We start from the raw sequence: 12,778 nt of genomic DNA, 5'->3' as shown, positions 1-12,778 counted from the left end.
AGATTGTAAGTACAATACAAATGGATTATAATAAGCCTCGGAAGCTCTTTCTCTACAAGTACCCGGCTGTAACAAGCCTCGTGTGCCACCCTTAAGTACGTTTAAAACAATAAGTGTTTGTATTCGGCTTAGAGCCTATGTTTAATATGAATAACTTTATCTGCGGGGAAGAAAGGAACATTACTAGACTTTGGTTGCGGGACAACATTGATAACCAACTATAATAGGTAATAGAATTAGACACCCAGTACGGAAAACGATGTAGGTATGGTCGAATAAGCTCGAGGTATCAGCGAGCTAGTTTAGTGGAAGAGCAGGTTGCCCTTCTTGGCGGCGATGGGAAGGCGATCGCCCTGGAGGAACGGATTCGCAGGCTCCATACGCGGATCGGGCATTGCAGGATATCCCGCCTTCTTCACCAGGCTGTTGACATTGTTGAGGCTGTTCTCCTGGCCCATCTGAAGAATGTACTGCTCCACAGCGGAGTTCAAGTCACTCTTCTCCGATCCCGTATCCGCACTATCCTGATCCGAGCAGTCGAACATATGCTCGTTGTCGCAGGTGCAGTCCTGAGCAGCCTGGAACTCACGACTAAAGATGGCCGTGTTCTCGAAATCCACAATGCAGCTGCCTCCTTGGGTCGCCATATCGTAACCTTCAGGACACGGATTAGGGGGGTTACAGTAGGCAGGCAGGCCAGCATCGTTCTTCACAATGGTTGGATACCTATTTGGACCCTCTCCCATTCCTCCAGAGATGAATTGGTGACCCCATAGCGAGCTGTGCTGCATGAACTCGTGGTCCCTTAGCGAAGGATTGGAACCTGCTCCCGAGGGCAGGATGCAGTCGCTTCCGCCATCACACAACCTGGCGTACTCCGATCGGGAGACCAGGTCAACATTATCCTTGGGGCCAGCAGCTGCTTCGTTGTCCACGTCGTAATAGCCCACCTGCATATCGTTGTCCATACGATTGAGCAAATCCGTCAGCAGGGCATCTGCTAAAATGTCCTTAGAGCCATAGGACTCCACCTGATAGCCACTTGAAAGGACTAGGAGCACCCCAACCAACACGTGAGCAGCTGTAAAAGTGAGGAGTGTTCATCTGAATCACATGTCACCATTATTTTTGACGACTTACTTGGCGAACGGGTAAGCATATTGCGCGTTTCTAAGCGTTTTCAACCGTCCACGTAGAAGTTTGGTAAGGTATTGATTTTTCGGCGGCAGCTGCTTCGATTCGGTGTGTATAACAATGTGACGTAGGGCTCTCCGGTCCGATGTGGCGGCTACCAGTTGATTTCGTAAAATATTCGTAAATGCATTCCATGCCCTCTATATAAAGCATTTAAAGCTGATTAGGTACATATGACGGGCGCATGCGTCGAATTTGAAAGCTCAACATGTTGAGACAGTCCTTTTGAGACTGGGAATTAGATTAGCGCCAATCTCCGGCGGTAATATATAGATGCTCTTAAACTAAACAACCATTTTTAACTAAAAGAAATAGGAACTTGGGTAGTGGTAATAAATTTGGGAGGAAGGAAGCATTCTTAATAAAGCATAATTATTTAAGGCCCATTAATATTTATGGCTCCTCATAAAGAGTGGATTAAGGATTGAGGTTCACTAAATATTTTCTCAAAATTGTAGTGCCAATAAGATCTAACCTTTAAAAATCAGATATCCTTGAAACTTAGTTTATTTTCAAGTTCAGAAACAAAGGATAAAACTCCGAAAAATCTCAAAAAATGCTCAGAAAATTTTATGATCCTTAATATTACAAAACTTCTTTAAAAACGCCCAATTGCTCTTATACCTACGCTTTTTGGCATCATGTGATTTTCGATTAAATGAACATATTTTATTAATTCTTTATTTTCTGACCTTATCTCAAAATAATAAACTAAATCAACATAATAGCGGTTTCACTATTGGATAGAATGCGCATATGAGCTTTGTCTGATACCATAGAATCTACTGATAAAAACAAGTGATAACTTAGGAATAAAACAACGATTAACTGTCGAAGATAAGTTCAATTTCATCCTGCATATGTTTAGCCAATAGCTTGTGCGGTTCGGTTTTCGTATGTTCCAGCAGATTATTTCTAGTTATAAAATCCATATTGCAGGGCTCACACCTAATCAGAAGACAAATGATATTAAGATTCAGGCAAACAGCTATGAAAAATGAGGTGTCACCTGAACTTCCGGTTGTCCTCCATGTGATTCAAACAGTGATCCTGCAAAGCGGAGACGCTGCTGAAAATTCTTCCACATTCCAAGCATGGATAAGGTCTTTCGTTCTGGTGGGCCCTGAAGCAAAAAAAAAGTTACTTCATAGACTGCAAAAACCCTAAAAAGTTACACATTAGAAATAAAATAAGCTCAAGAGCGTTAGTTTGTAATTTTTGGAAAATTTAAAAACCATCTGCTACCATAATTTTAAATAATATGCAGGATAACCCTATGTTTTGGAATCCTTACTTTTCGTGTCGCAGCTTGGCTCCCAGAGATGAGAACACCTCGTTACAGATGGAACATCGGAACTGGCGATGGCCCGAGTGGAGCTGGGCACGGTGCTGCTTCAGAAGGGCCTTCTTTTTGAAGATCTGCGGGCACTCTGGGCACGGAAAGAACTGTTTCATCTCCCTGCGGTCCTGGTGCCCGTCCAGATGCTCATTATAGACGTACTCGTCGTTGAATAGCTGCCCACACTCGTCGCAGATGAAGAAGTTTCTGCGACGTTTGGCCGCCCGTTCTAGTTGCTGCTCCTGGATATCCGCCTGGTGTGCCGCCTCTGCGGCCGCCATAACCGAAGCCTCGGGATCGTCTTCTGGGGGAAATTCGTCTATATCTTCTTCCTCCTCTTTCAGTTCCTCATATACCAAGAACTCCTCGTCGTCCTGCTCTTCCAACTGATCCGCATCGATCAACTGCTCGTCCAGTGGCTCGGGACATTCATCTATGTAGACTATGCTGGGATCCTGGGTCTTCGTCCTTATATCCAGCAGATACTTCTGCGAGAAGATGCAGCGCTCGCGGAATTTGGTGGCCAAGTCCAGCTCAGAAAAGCAGCGCTCGCAGATGAACTCCGGTAGGCCCTGGTTCTTTGACAGCTGAGGGAAGCGAAATTGTAAACACATGACATTACGGACATTTCAGCAAAGTTACCTCCACTCCAGTAATCAGCTTTAGTTGAACCAGCAACTTTCCGCGCAAGTACTTGAAAACGTTGCGCTCGCGCTTCTGATCCCTGATTTTGTTAGCGCATATTCGGCAGACCTGATCGAGGTTCATTGTTTATTAAACAATTTTGTTTACCTTTTAGTTAAAAACTTGTGGCAGGTAGTGATGGCAGTGACAGGCGGCTTAGGGGTGGTCAATAGGTCTAAGGCAGGTGCTGTCAATCGATTCAAGTTACGCATCGATATTATATCGATGCTATTTCAATTTGCCAATCGGCCTTTTAAATCCATTATTGGCTGTTCAGACTGGGATAATTTGGTAGCCGTTGCAGACATACCCTCTGTCTTATAAGAGTGTTGTGCTGACGGAGCATTCTGAAATATAACTAAACTGATAAAAATAACCTTACATGGATAGCGACTTTTTATGATATAAGATAACGTGTGGGCTGCCACTCAAAGCACTAGGGTTTGAAACCAATTTTTAATTTAATTTTCCATTAGCTTTAAATATATGAACAAAAGTCAGTCGTATTTCTTAATGCACTAATTTTAATTATGTATCTGATAAAAAATAATACCTTAGGTCTCACAGAAAATCAATTGGTTTTGGAGAAGAGCGGTGAAAGTGTAAGAGAAACTTAGCATATTTGATCCGTTGGAGGTAAGTGTCTGGGCTTATTAGTCTAGTTTTATTCTTTATCAAAATTTGCAGCGAATAACACCACATTTTTTAAAGTCCGATACTTTGTACAAAAGTTATACCCAAAACAAATTTCTCTAAATGAAAATTTTGTTTTGTTTGTCAGTTTCACTTCTTAAAATAAAAAAATTTAGTTCCCACAGGTTTTGCGGAAAAACAGTTTAAATAGCTACATTTTGACTGCCGTAACTAGTGAACAACTAAAGATGGAGGAAATTATAACGATATCATTATGACTGTAAGCCCCTTGAAATTCCTTAACTTTACACATAAAACTTATTGTATAAGTTATTAATTAACAACCACGAGGTTTGTAAATTTTTCTTTTGAACTTTTACCAATTGAGCAATTAAACAGAAATTAAGCGAATGTTTTTACCTTATAACAAGTTAACAACTTGTGTCATATGTCATATACCTCTTTTGGTCAATCCCTCAATTGCTAAAGTTTTTTTTTAAATTTTGAGCAGCTCACCGATTAAGAGTTAAGTGCAATACAATTTTTAAGTAAAAAAAAGTACTTATTTATTCGTTTAGGGAATACCCTATACAGTTTTCGGGGGTGGACAAATTGCAAAGATAAACTAATCGATCGTCTCGCCATCTGATATTTTTGCCCATCTCCAATTGCGCGCCTTTAATGTTTTTTGTGTGCAAAAGTTTGGAACATTTTTTCAGGGGATACTCAAAACGTTTCCTTAATTTTGATCGCCCCTTTCGCTTATTTGGATTTAAGCATGTCCAGCGAAGCGAGTCTGGCTTCCAAATGGACGCGACCTGATGATGTGGGTATGGAATCGGAGGACCACCTGCCGGCAACTCAAACTGTTGTTTTCCTTTCCAGTTCATAAAGCTGCAGCGGCTCAAACAAAAGAAGAACAAGTTGGCCGCACGTGTGAGCAACAATAACAACAAGCGGCCGGGACTCCAGGTGGACGAGACCGATAAAACCAAACTGCTGGAGGCCAAACTAGCCCAAAAGAGAAAGAACCCATTTGCCAAGTGAGTTCCGCACTTTCACTGTGAAACCCATTTACCCACTCCCGCGCAGATCCACAGACGATGCCAAGAAGGTGCGAATCGATACCGAAGTGCAGGAGCTCGAAACTGTGGTCACCGCCTCCTCCTGCTTTGTACGGGAAACCCCCACGCGTCCACCGCCCGCCAAGTTCGTCCTCCAAAAGTATGACCCGCAGGCCTTTGCCAAGCTCTTTCAGCAGCCCCAAAACAACGCCGAGGACGAGGACGATGCGGAGTTGGCCGCCCGACAGAAGCACACCAGCCACTTACCAGTGGACTGGTCGCTGAAGACGCGAGCTCGCTTCTTCTGTCCCACAGAGCTGCCAGCCATCCAGCTGAAGACCTCGCAGCTGGCCAGCGGACTCACCAGCTTCGTGCGCTGCATGGATCCGCAGCGCACAGAGAGCACGCTGGACATCTCGGACGCCACGCGTTTTAACCAGTGCACCTACTACTGGCAACATCCCCATCTGCCCTGGCTGACCCTCTTTCCGCGCACTGCAAAGGAAAACGTGGGCGTGGTGGTGGGCGAACGGGAACGAAAGGCTTTGGCCGAGGAGTGGGACTATAGCTTTCGCGGGCTGTTCCAATTGTTGCGGGCTCGCCAGTGCCCATATTTCTACCTGTGTGCCAACACCTTCACAGTGCTGTTCCGGGCTGCGGGAGTGGGCGGTCGGGCGGAGAGCCACGCTCTGGTCACTCCATCGACGCGGGGAATGCGCCAGGCCCTCCGGCAGGAGGGGATCGAGTTCAGCATGCCTTTGAAAAGTGAGGCCAACGGAAACGCACTCGACACCAGCTTTCCCGAGGAAAGCACTAGTAGCTCCTTGGGCCCAGAAAACGCCGATGAGGCACCCCCACCTGCTCAGGAAGACGAGGATGATGACGAGGACTGGCTGGAGAGTTTGGGCGTGGACGAGCGCGAGTTGAGACGCATACAATCCTCACATGCCAGGAAGCAGCAGGCTGCCGAGATGCGGGAGGATTTCAGCGACAACTCCCTGCTCCTCATTGATGGCGTAGAATGCCAGGGGTTCTTCAGTTATCTTTTAAATGCCAAGAGTGCCATTAGCACAGTGGGCCGCCTGGCAGGTGTCCCTCCCACTCTCTTGTCGCCAGTGGCCTTTCCCAAGGCCACCATGCAGCATTTGGTTCCGCGGTCCAAGAAAGTCCGCCTAGACGGCGTCGACTACTTCAGTGTGGACATAAAGGGCCTGATCCTGCCCACATTCCTGCCAAGCGTGGCTGAGTTGCTATGCGAGACGCGCCAAATGTTCAGTTCCACGTTGGCCAGCAGCGTCAACACACTGGCCTTCAGCAAGGCCACTCAAAAGCTGCTCGAGAGTCCGGAGGCGCCGCAGCCGGATGGAGAAGGAGAGGATGCCGCCGGGCAGGTCTTCGGTGAGCAGAATCTATCTGAGTGCGGGCTGCTACCAGGAGTGGTGGGTTCTATCTGCCGTACTGGGCAACATGCTGTTGGCCTTTTGGAGCGCGTTTGCTACCAAAGAGGCGAGGGATATGCATGGAGTTAGGGAACGAATTCACCACACTTGCGGCATCGCATTGAAGGGCAGCTTGCTTTGTAGCCTAATTCTTAATATGTACATTTTGTTACGTGAAATAAAATATTGTTCTAGCCAATTGTAAATGGAGAATGCTTGGTCTGACGAATAAGGTCTGCTACCAAAGCCTTAAAACTGCGTATTGCAAGAATGTCGATTAAGACGTATTCCAAGAAACGCACCAATCGGGCCATGAATTAAGCAACATTCGCAAATGGTTTAAAGTTTCACCGAGTTGCGAAATCCTCTAGACTTTTTATAAACAGTCGTTTAGTTAATCTTTAAGCGGGTCAGAAGAGTTATTTACATGGTTCCCCTGCACCTTCTGGAATTCAACTACCATCTGGTTGTGCTTCATCAGCCTTAATCTTAGTCTGTATATTTCGTTATGCGTAATTAAGTTGTGTACTAGCTAGTTGTCCACCATGATCAGTTCGTCGATGCTCCAGTCCTCGTAGGAGTGATCCGGCAGGTATCGGCGGATGATGATGGGGATCTTCTTCTGCTTGAGCTCCTTCATGGCGATCTGCAGGGGGTCCGTCTCCCCGTCCAACTCGACCATGATAGGCGCGCACATGGCGATCTGGAGGGCTCTAGTGCCCAAAACTCTGGCGCGCTCGTACTTGGTCATGTACTTGGTGGTGATGCGCTTGGACTTGGGAACACCTCCACCCCCCGCTCCGGCGGAGGCTATGATCTCGATGTTGTCCGCCTCCTCCTCCTGGTTGATGTCCTCGTCCACGTCCTCGTCGACATCGTCGAAGTCGTCGCCGCCAACACTGGAATTTTTACAAGCATCCGGTTAGAGAATTGGTACACTGCAATAGTACGTCTTCACTAACTCGTCGTTATCGTAGTCTGCGTCATCCATGCTTGGTTTCTTTTACTAACAACAAATAAAATGAAATAACACGAATTCGGCGTGTTTGGCACGCTTGTTCTTTTCTTTTGGTATTTTTGTAGTATTTTTTGTGAGGCACCGTAAGCCATCGTAAATAACGTAAGCAAGCGCAATCAAACGTAAGCAACGTAAGTGTCACTGTTAAATTAAACAGCGCGTCGGCGCCGCTGCTCTGCCGCTGTTAAATTTCGATGCATCTTAACAAGGGAAATCTCACGCGCTGGGCAACACCAGTACATCTCAAACTAGCAGGGCTGCACTCCCAGTGATTTCAAAGTGTAAATCACTGACAGGTCCGCGCTTATTTAAAATTAAATTTTGTTTAAAATTTGTACCGAAATTTTAAATTGTGTATTACGAAGAGATAGTTTATCTAACTTTATTCAATTGGTTTTTAACAAGCAAAATGTAGGTTTCATTAAAAGCGTGATACGTGTAACTCAATTAACCTTAACCTTTAGAGGAAGGCTGCTTACAAACATAAGCATTACATACAGTTGCGACAAAAAAAAACACCATTGTGTAGTTATTTTGTGTGCTCTAAAATGACAAATTTTTGAAATGCTTCCAATCTGTTTTCAAGAGTAGGTAAGGTGCGATTACGCCCTTAATGACTAAGGTTTTTCAACTAAGAATGATTTATAAAAAAAAATCAAAATTATGCGGATTCACCGTTTATGGCTCTCTACTGAAACTTCTGTTGTTCAGAGCTATTTGTTGTTCCTTCCTTTCCAGGGTATAAAGAAAAAATACTACTAAATAGTTCTTGGCAAAATAATAAATAAAATGGTGTTCTTTTTGGGTCATGAAAGCCACTGTAATGAGAAAATAAAAGGACAGTCACAAAGCAAATTTCTAAAGACAGTGCAAAAAATATATTATGTTCTTATGTAAATTCTTCAAAATAATGATTATTAGTGTTCTAGAACAAAAACCACATCAGACAACCTACAATTCAAAACGAAGTCCCCAGATCACGTTTGCACAAAATAATCTTGGTGAAGCTAGTATAATCGAAAGCATGTTCTCCTACAATGAAGATATATCATAAAATAAACCCATCAGGATCAACAAGATATTTTAATGTGTAAATTGTGTAATTTATTTTTGATGCCGATTTTAAATAAAGCCATAAAGTTTGTAAGAAGTTGAACGTATTGCCCTCGAAGCAGCAGAAAGGTTAGAAACCAAGTTTTTAATGCAAACCCAAAGAGAAACGAATTGGCCCTGGGCATTTTGGAAGAGTTACACCACAACATCCCCAAGGAACGATTCCGAGTCTAGTAACGTCAGCGGCGGTTGTTATTGTTGTTGTTCTAGCCCAGGCTCCAAACCAAATAAGTTTATCTTGAACTTGAGCTCACCACGTTAGGCAGGAAAATCGATAAATATTCACAATTTATTTCAACAATGTTTTCAAAATAAAAATGTACATACATATTTAGATCAGTTTAGCTGATTTTGTATCATGAAATATTATAGTTTGCACTTCAGGCTAAAATATCACAAAATTTGGCAGCTCATGAAAATAGTAGTGACTACTGAAAATTTAAAAACCTAACTAAGAACTCTAAATAACTCCAAAAATCATAATCTCTTTATATCTGGAATCTAATATTTAGTTGAATATCGTTGTTCTGCAATACGGAGATACAACGGCGTGGCACGACCATAAGGTCTTGGCACCGCTTTACAGGAATGTCATGCCAATCTTGCTGAACCTCAATCGACAGCTGAGATTGTTTATTGGTTTTTCAATAGGTATACCTCTCTTAACACCCCCCACAAGTTTTCAATAGGGTTTACGTCCGCGGACTGAGCTGGCCATGTCATTACTTCGATCTCATGTGATGCACCGTTACGGTCTTCTTTGGGAACTTTCGTCGAAATTCCTGGTTAGGTGGACGTCGAACATACTCTCTATAAGCAGTACCACCTAACAGAACCATTTTGCTCTTTTGCTTTTGCCCAAAGTATATTGCGCCATTTGTTAATGGTCCAGTCTCTATGCACTTTCGCAAACTCATTCCTGCAACTATGTGTTCAAAAGGGTACCTTTCTTGCGAATAAATTATTATCTCTCAGACGTCTTCGAAGTGTTTGAAGACTTATCGCCGGATCTTTTTTAATCCGCCCTGCGCGTTAAAAGTCATGGTAGACGAGGATCCAGCGAAGTTATCAATTTCCTTGTACGTTTTTCCATTCCTTAAAAATTATTTTAAATTTTAAAAATTATTTTAAAACAAACTCGCGCTGCGCAGGAAGCCCATGAATCTTCATGCCAAGCTTCTTCAACTGTTCCAGCTGACAGACAGACGGACGGACATGGCTACATCGACTCGGCTAGTGATCCTGACTAAGAACATATATACTTTATGGGGTCGAAAACAGTTACTTGTACCTGTTACATACTTTCTAACTAAGATTTTACTAAACGAGTAACTGGTATACAAATTTACATTTTAAAGTACAAAAAAGTATTGATACACATCGGTTGCAATGTTTTTTTCCGCAAAAAATGTACAATTTCCAACTAATTGTTGATGCAGAAAACAAAATTCAAAGAAATAGTTAAAATATTGACGTTGCAGGATTCGTGGGGAAAGGGTTTTATTTCCATTATATAAAGCGATTGAGGAAACTACGGTTCTTGGAATATAAGATTGTAACACACTTATATTGCTTCTTAACTGAACAGTTTTTTAAAGCGTTGCTTTGGTTATGTAAGTAAACCTCGAAACCACCATTTCAAGTAAAATCAGGTTGTTTTTATAAATAATTTTAAAGCCATTGCGTGCTTTGTCTTATATTAAACGTTGAACTTTGACTTCCGCCGCAATCCCTCATCTGTACGGACACTTGACGTACTCGATTCCCGAATTTTCTATGAAATAAAGAACCAAAATCAAATGAACTAAGATTAACCGACGAGTACAAACCGTAGGATCCCGGAAGGGCTCTTGGCGGATATTGTCGTGGCCCAGATGGGGGTGCTGACCGAGTTCTGGGTCCGTATGCTGAGGGAGGGGATGCGTATTCTGTTGGAGGAGGTTCATATGCGGGGAGAGGACGCGATCGCGGAGGTGGAGGTCTGGAAGGTCCCTGAGCATGATGATAACCGGGAGGACCGCGGGGAGGTGGATATCCGGGATGAGCTGTGTAAGGCGGATGGGATCTTTCGCGAGGTGAGTATTCCGGTTCGTAGTCGTAGTCAACACAGGTCCGAATGGAAACATTCCTTCTTCTTCCAGGACCTCGGTGGGTGGCGTCCCTATCAAATCGATTCAAATCAAAGTTGCCCAGAGCGTCCACGTCCTGCAGTCGCGTTTCATTCCTAGGGAGATACGGGTAGTACGCATCTTGGGGGTCTTGGCAGACTTCATCAATTGCTCGGACAGCTGGCTGGAGGGATCTCACGGAGTCGCTGTATGGGATCTCAGCTTGCAGCTCTGGGTCGCAAGGTACCGGATCCTCAGCAGCAACAGTCGCCGTCCTGCGACTCTCCACTTTGCGGTCATCGCAGTTGCATCTGGCGCCCAAGGGATGAAGGCACATTGGCTTTGTCCTCAGAAGCTCAGGCACGGAGTAGCCATCCGGGTGACATGCTTTTACCCTCCGTGCCCTCTGTCCGGCAGTTCCGTTTCCGGGACAGTTGTTGAAGCATCTCTGGGGCTTGTTTCCGGCGGTGCAGCAAGCCCTTGGCCTCACTGGTTCCGGTGCCGAGGCACAGCAGCACTTCTGACGGGGCTTGCAGGCTGGAGTAGCAGCCGGAGGCGGCACAGAGGTAGGAGTAGGGGAAGGAAGAGAGGGGCAACAGCAGCTTGTCGTCGTCTTGGGAGGAGGACAACAGCAGCGGGTTTCTGGATCCAGTGCTCTATTCGGAGGCCTTTGCGAGCGAATCACGAAGCAGTGGCGACTGCGCCTCTGCTCCGGATTCCTGTGGCTCCCATGGAAGATCCTCTCCTCGCAATCCTGCGACGGCCCACGACCCACTTGACTGGAGCTCGGAGTGTTCCCTGTCCGGAGGGAAGTCATTATTGGATGCATTCCTAAAAACACTACGGATTCTACTTGCCCATTGGCGGTCACATTGGCTTTATTGAACCGGAAAGCAATGCAATACTGGAAATTTAGCTGATTTAAAATTTTGGAGAACTGTCATGATGTGAGTGATTGGGGTCTGCGTAGCCTGCTCAGTAGCGCCTGCTGGGATCTATCGCCTCCCCTCACTGGATGATGCACTTCTTCTGCTTCTTCTGCGACCGACAGTGTCCGCACGAGTTCTGGTTCTGGTGGTGATGGTTGCGATAGGGCTGCGGACCCCTGGGCAGGCTCTGGCCGCAGGTCACGTTGGCGTGGGTGGGCTGGGCCATAGCCTGCTGCTGCTGGTTGGGAGGCGGGGCCACAGGCGGCGCACAGTAGCACTCCATTTTGGCCGGCTTTTCGTGGCAGGTGCAGCGGGTCTCCATGACGGGCGGTTGCTCCCGGGGCCCCCGGCTGCAGGTGATGTGGTCCGCCTGGACGGCGGTCGGGGGGTTGCGGTTCCGGTTCTGTGTGCAGGTGCACTCCACGGTCGGCTGTCCTCGGTTCTGGTACAAGCTGCATGGGGCAGGGTCACCAGGCGGCTGGTAGGAGTTCACCTGGCAACCACCTGCCACGGGTGCAGCTCCTGCCCCCTGGCCCTGGCAACCACCTGCCCCAGCTCCTGCCCCCTGAGCCTGGCAGCCACCCGCTCCTCCACCATACCCCTGGGGTCCCGGATACGGACAGCTGTCCGGCATCTGCTGCTGTTGCGGCTGGTGGGCGTACGAGGGCGGCGGGCGGTGGGGCGGCTGCTGAGGGGGCGGAGCTCCGCCGCTAGTGCCGCAGGGACAGTTGTTGCACTTGCCACACGGAGACGCTGCCGGCGATAAGGTAAGAGATCTGCGGTCGGCACTCCACTGCGCATTCTATACTCACACATTTTCCAAAAAAGAGGTTTACTTTCGATTCTCCCCACAGGCTGTGCTACAGGCAGCTAAAGCAAAATGACAACTCCGAACAGAGTTCTCTAATCAGGTTTACTGTCTACTGCACTAACTTCGAACCTGTTATGCTCATCAAATTTATTGTTTTATATTCCCGGGCAGCACATATTTTAGAGGCCAACATTTTGATTTCACTAGAGGAGTCGATAGCCATGTCCGTCTATCCGTCTGTCCGTCCGTCTGTCTGCCTGACCGCCCGGTTCTACGCAAACTAGGCTCTCAGTTTTTAAGCTATCCGAAGCAGGTAGAATTTTTTAATTAGTTTTGAATTTCATAGATTATTTTATCAAAATCATAAGAACGATCGGAAAATTGAAAGGAAAATAATATGAAACAAATTGTGTTTTTTTTTATATAAAATGTATTGATTTATTTTT

At 45.7% G+C, this 12,778-nt stretch overlaps 6 protein-coding genes across 6 annotated transcripts; 1 reads left to right on the top strand and 5 right to left on the bottom strand.

The window, feature by feature from the left end:
* Window positions 1-116: 116 nt before the first annotated feature.
* On the bottom strand, window positions 117-1,320 carry LOC108032858 (uncharacterized). The gene is made up of 2 exons (XM_017106859.3): window positions 1,141-1,320; window positions 117-1,081 (listed from the first exon to the last, which is right to left on the bottom strand). The coding sequence occupies exons 1-2, from the start codon at window positions 1,157-1,159 to the stop codon at window positions 303-305; spliced, it is 798 nt and encodes a 265-aa protein (XP_016962348.1). The 5' UTR covers window positions 1,160-1,320; the 3' UTR covers window positions 117-302.
* Window positions 1,321-1,841: 521 nt separating this feature from the next.
* On the bottom strand, window positions 1,842-3,364 carry LOC108032866 (transcription factor Ouib). The gene is made up of 4 exons (XM_017106866.3): window positions 3,176-3,364; window positions 2,489-3,120; window positions 2,204-2,317; window positions 1,842-2,142 (listed from the first exon to the last, which is right to left on the bottom strand). Exons 1-4 carry the CDS (start codon window positions 3,299-3,301, stop codon window positions 2,019-2,021), a joined length of 996 nt encoding a protein of 331 aa, XP_016962355.1. The 5' UTR covers window positions 3,302-3,364; the 3' UTR covers window positions 1,842-2,018.
* Window positions 3,365-4,513: 1,149 nt separating this feature from the next.
* LOC108032942 (protein downstream neighbor of son homolog) lies at window positions 4,514-6,552 on the top strand. Its single transcript, XM_017107016.2, has 3 exons — window positions 4,514-4,676; window positions 4,736-4,893; window positions 4,943-6,552. The coding sequence occupies exons 1-3, from the start codon at window positions 4,629-4,631 to the stop codon at window positions 6,441-6,443; spliced, it is 1,707 nt and encodes a 568-aa protein (XP_016962505.1). The 5' UTR covers window positions 4,514-4,628; the 3' UTR covers window positions 6,444-6,552.
* Window positions 6,553-6,820: 268 nt separating this feature from the next.
* On the bottom strand, window positions 6,821-7,461 carry LOC108032871 (DNA-directed RNA polymerases I, II, and III subunit RPABC2). The gene is made up of 2 exons (XM_017106871.3): window positions 7,316-7,461; window positions 6,821-7,252 (listed from the first exon to the last, which is right to left on the bottom strand). The coding sequence occupies exons 1-2, from the start codon at window positions 7,342-7,344 to the stop codon at window positions 6,886-6,888; spliced, it is 396 nt and encodes a 131-aa protein (XP_016962360.1). The 5' UTR covers window positions 7,345-7,461; the 3' UTR covers window positions 6,821-6,885.
* A 2,492-nt stretch (window positions 7,462-9,953) lies between these two features.
* LOC108032860 (uncharacterized) lies at window positions 9,954-11,595 on the bottom strand. Its single transcript, XM_017106861.3, has 3 exons — window positions 11,450-11,595; window positions 10,314-11,390; window positions 9,954-10,258 (listed from the first exon to the last, which is right to left on the bottom strand). The coding sequence occupies exons 1-3, from the start codon at window positions 11,451-11,453 to the stop codon at window positions 10,218-10,220; spliced, it is 1,122 nt and encodes a 373-aa protein (XP_016962350.1). The 5' UTR covers window positions 11,454-11,595; the 3' UTR covers window positions 9,954-10,217.
* On the bottom strand, window positions 11,453-12,534 carry LOC108032862 (trithorax group protein osa). Its single transcript, XM_017106862.3, has 2 exons — window positions 12,334-12,534; window positions 11,453-12,274 (listed from the first exon to the last, which is right to left on the bottom strand). The coding sequence occupies exons 1-2, from the start codon at window positions 12,335-12,337 to the stop codon at window positions 11,601-11,603; spliced, it is 678 nt and encodes a 225-aa protein (XP_016962351.1). The 5' UTR covers window positions 12,338-12,534; the 3' UTR covers window positions 11,453-11,600.
* Window positions 12,535-12,778: the final 244 nt, after the last annotated feature.

The sequence above is a fragment of the Drosophila biarmipes genome, chromosome 3R, assembly GCF_025231255.1.
Source record: "Drosophila biarmipes strain raj3 chromosome 3R, RU_DBia_V1.1, whole genome shotgun sequence".
NCBI classification, from domain to species: Eukaryota; Metazoa; Arthropoda; class Insecta; order Diptera; family Drosophilidae; genus Drosophila; species Drosophila biarmipes.
This window is presented reverse-complemented; position numbering and strand designations above follow the sequence as displayed.

Bases quoted from the DNA above. Each gene is read 5' to 3' on its own strand.
- LOC108032866 (XM_017106866.3), bottom strand. From the start codon at position 3,301: ATGAACCTCGATCAGGTCTGCCGAATATGCGCTAACAAAATCAGGGAT. The intron at 3,121-3,175 runs GTAACTTTGCTG...CGCTTCCCTCAG, and splicing joins AGCTGATTACTGGAGTGGAG to CTGTCAAAGAACCAGGGCCT. The intron at 2,143-2,203 runs GTGACACCTCAT...TCTTCTGATTAG, and splicing joins GAGGACAACCGGAAGTTCAG to GTGTGAGCCCTGCAATATGG.
- LOC108032942 (XM_017107016.2), top strand. From the start codon at position 4,629: ATGTCCAGCGAAGCGAGTCTGGCTTCCAAATGGACGCGACCTGATGAT. The intron at 4,677-4,735 runs GTGGGTATGGAA...TTTCCTTTCCAG, and splicing joins AATGGACGCGACCTGATGAT to TTCATAAAGCTGCAGCGGCT. The intron at 4,894-4,942 runs GTGAGTTCCGCA...ACTCCCGCGCAG, and splicing joins AGAAAGAACCCATTTGCCAA to ATCCACAGACGATGCCAAGA.
- LOC108032871 (XM_017106871.3), bottom strand. From the start codon at position 7,344: ATGGATGACGCAGACTACGATAACGACGA. The intron at 7,253-7,315 runs GTTAGTGAAGAC...TAAAAATTCCAG, and splicing joins GCAGACTACGATAACGACGA to TGTTGGCGGCGACGACTTCG.
- LOC108032860 (XM_017106861.3), bottom strand. The intron at 10,259-10,313 runs GTTTGTACTCGT...TTTATTTCATAG, and splicing joins AGCCCTTCCGGGATCCTACG to AAAATTCGGGAATCGAGTAC.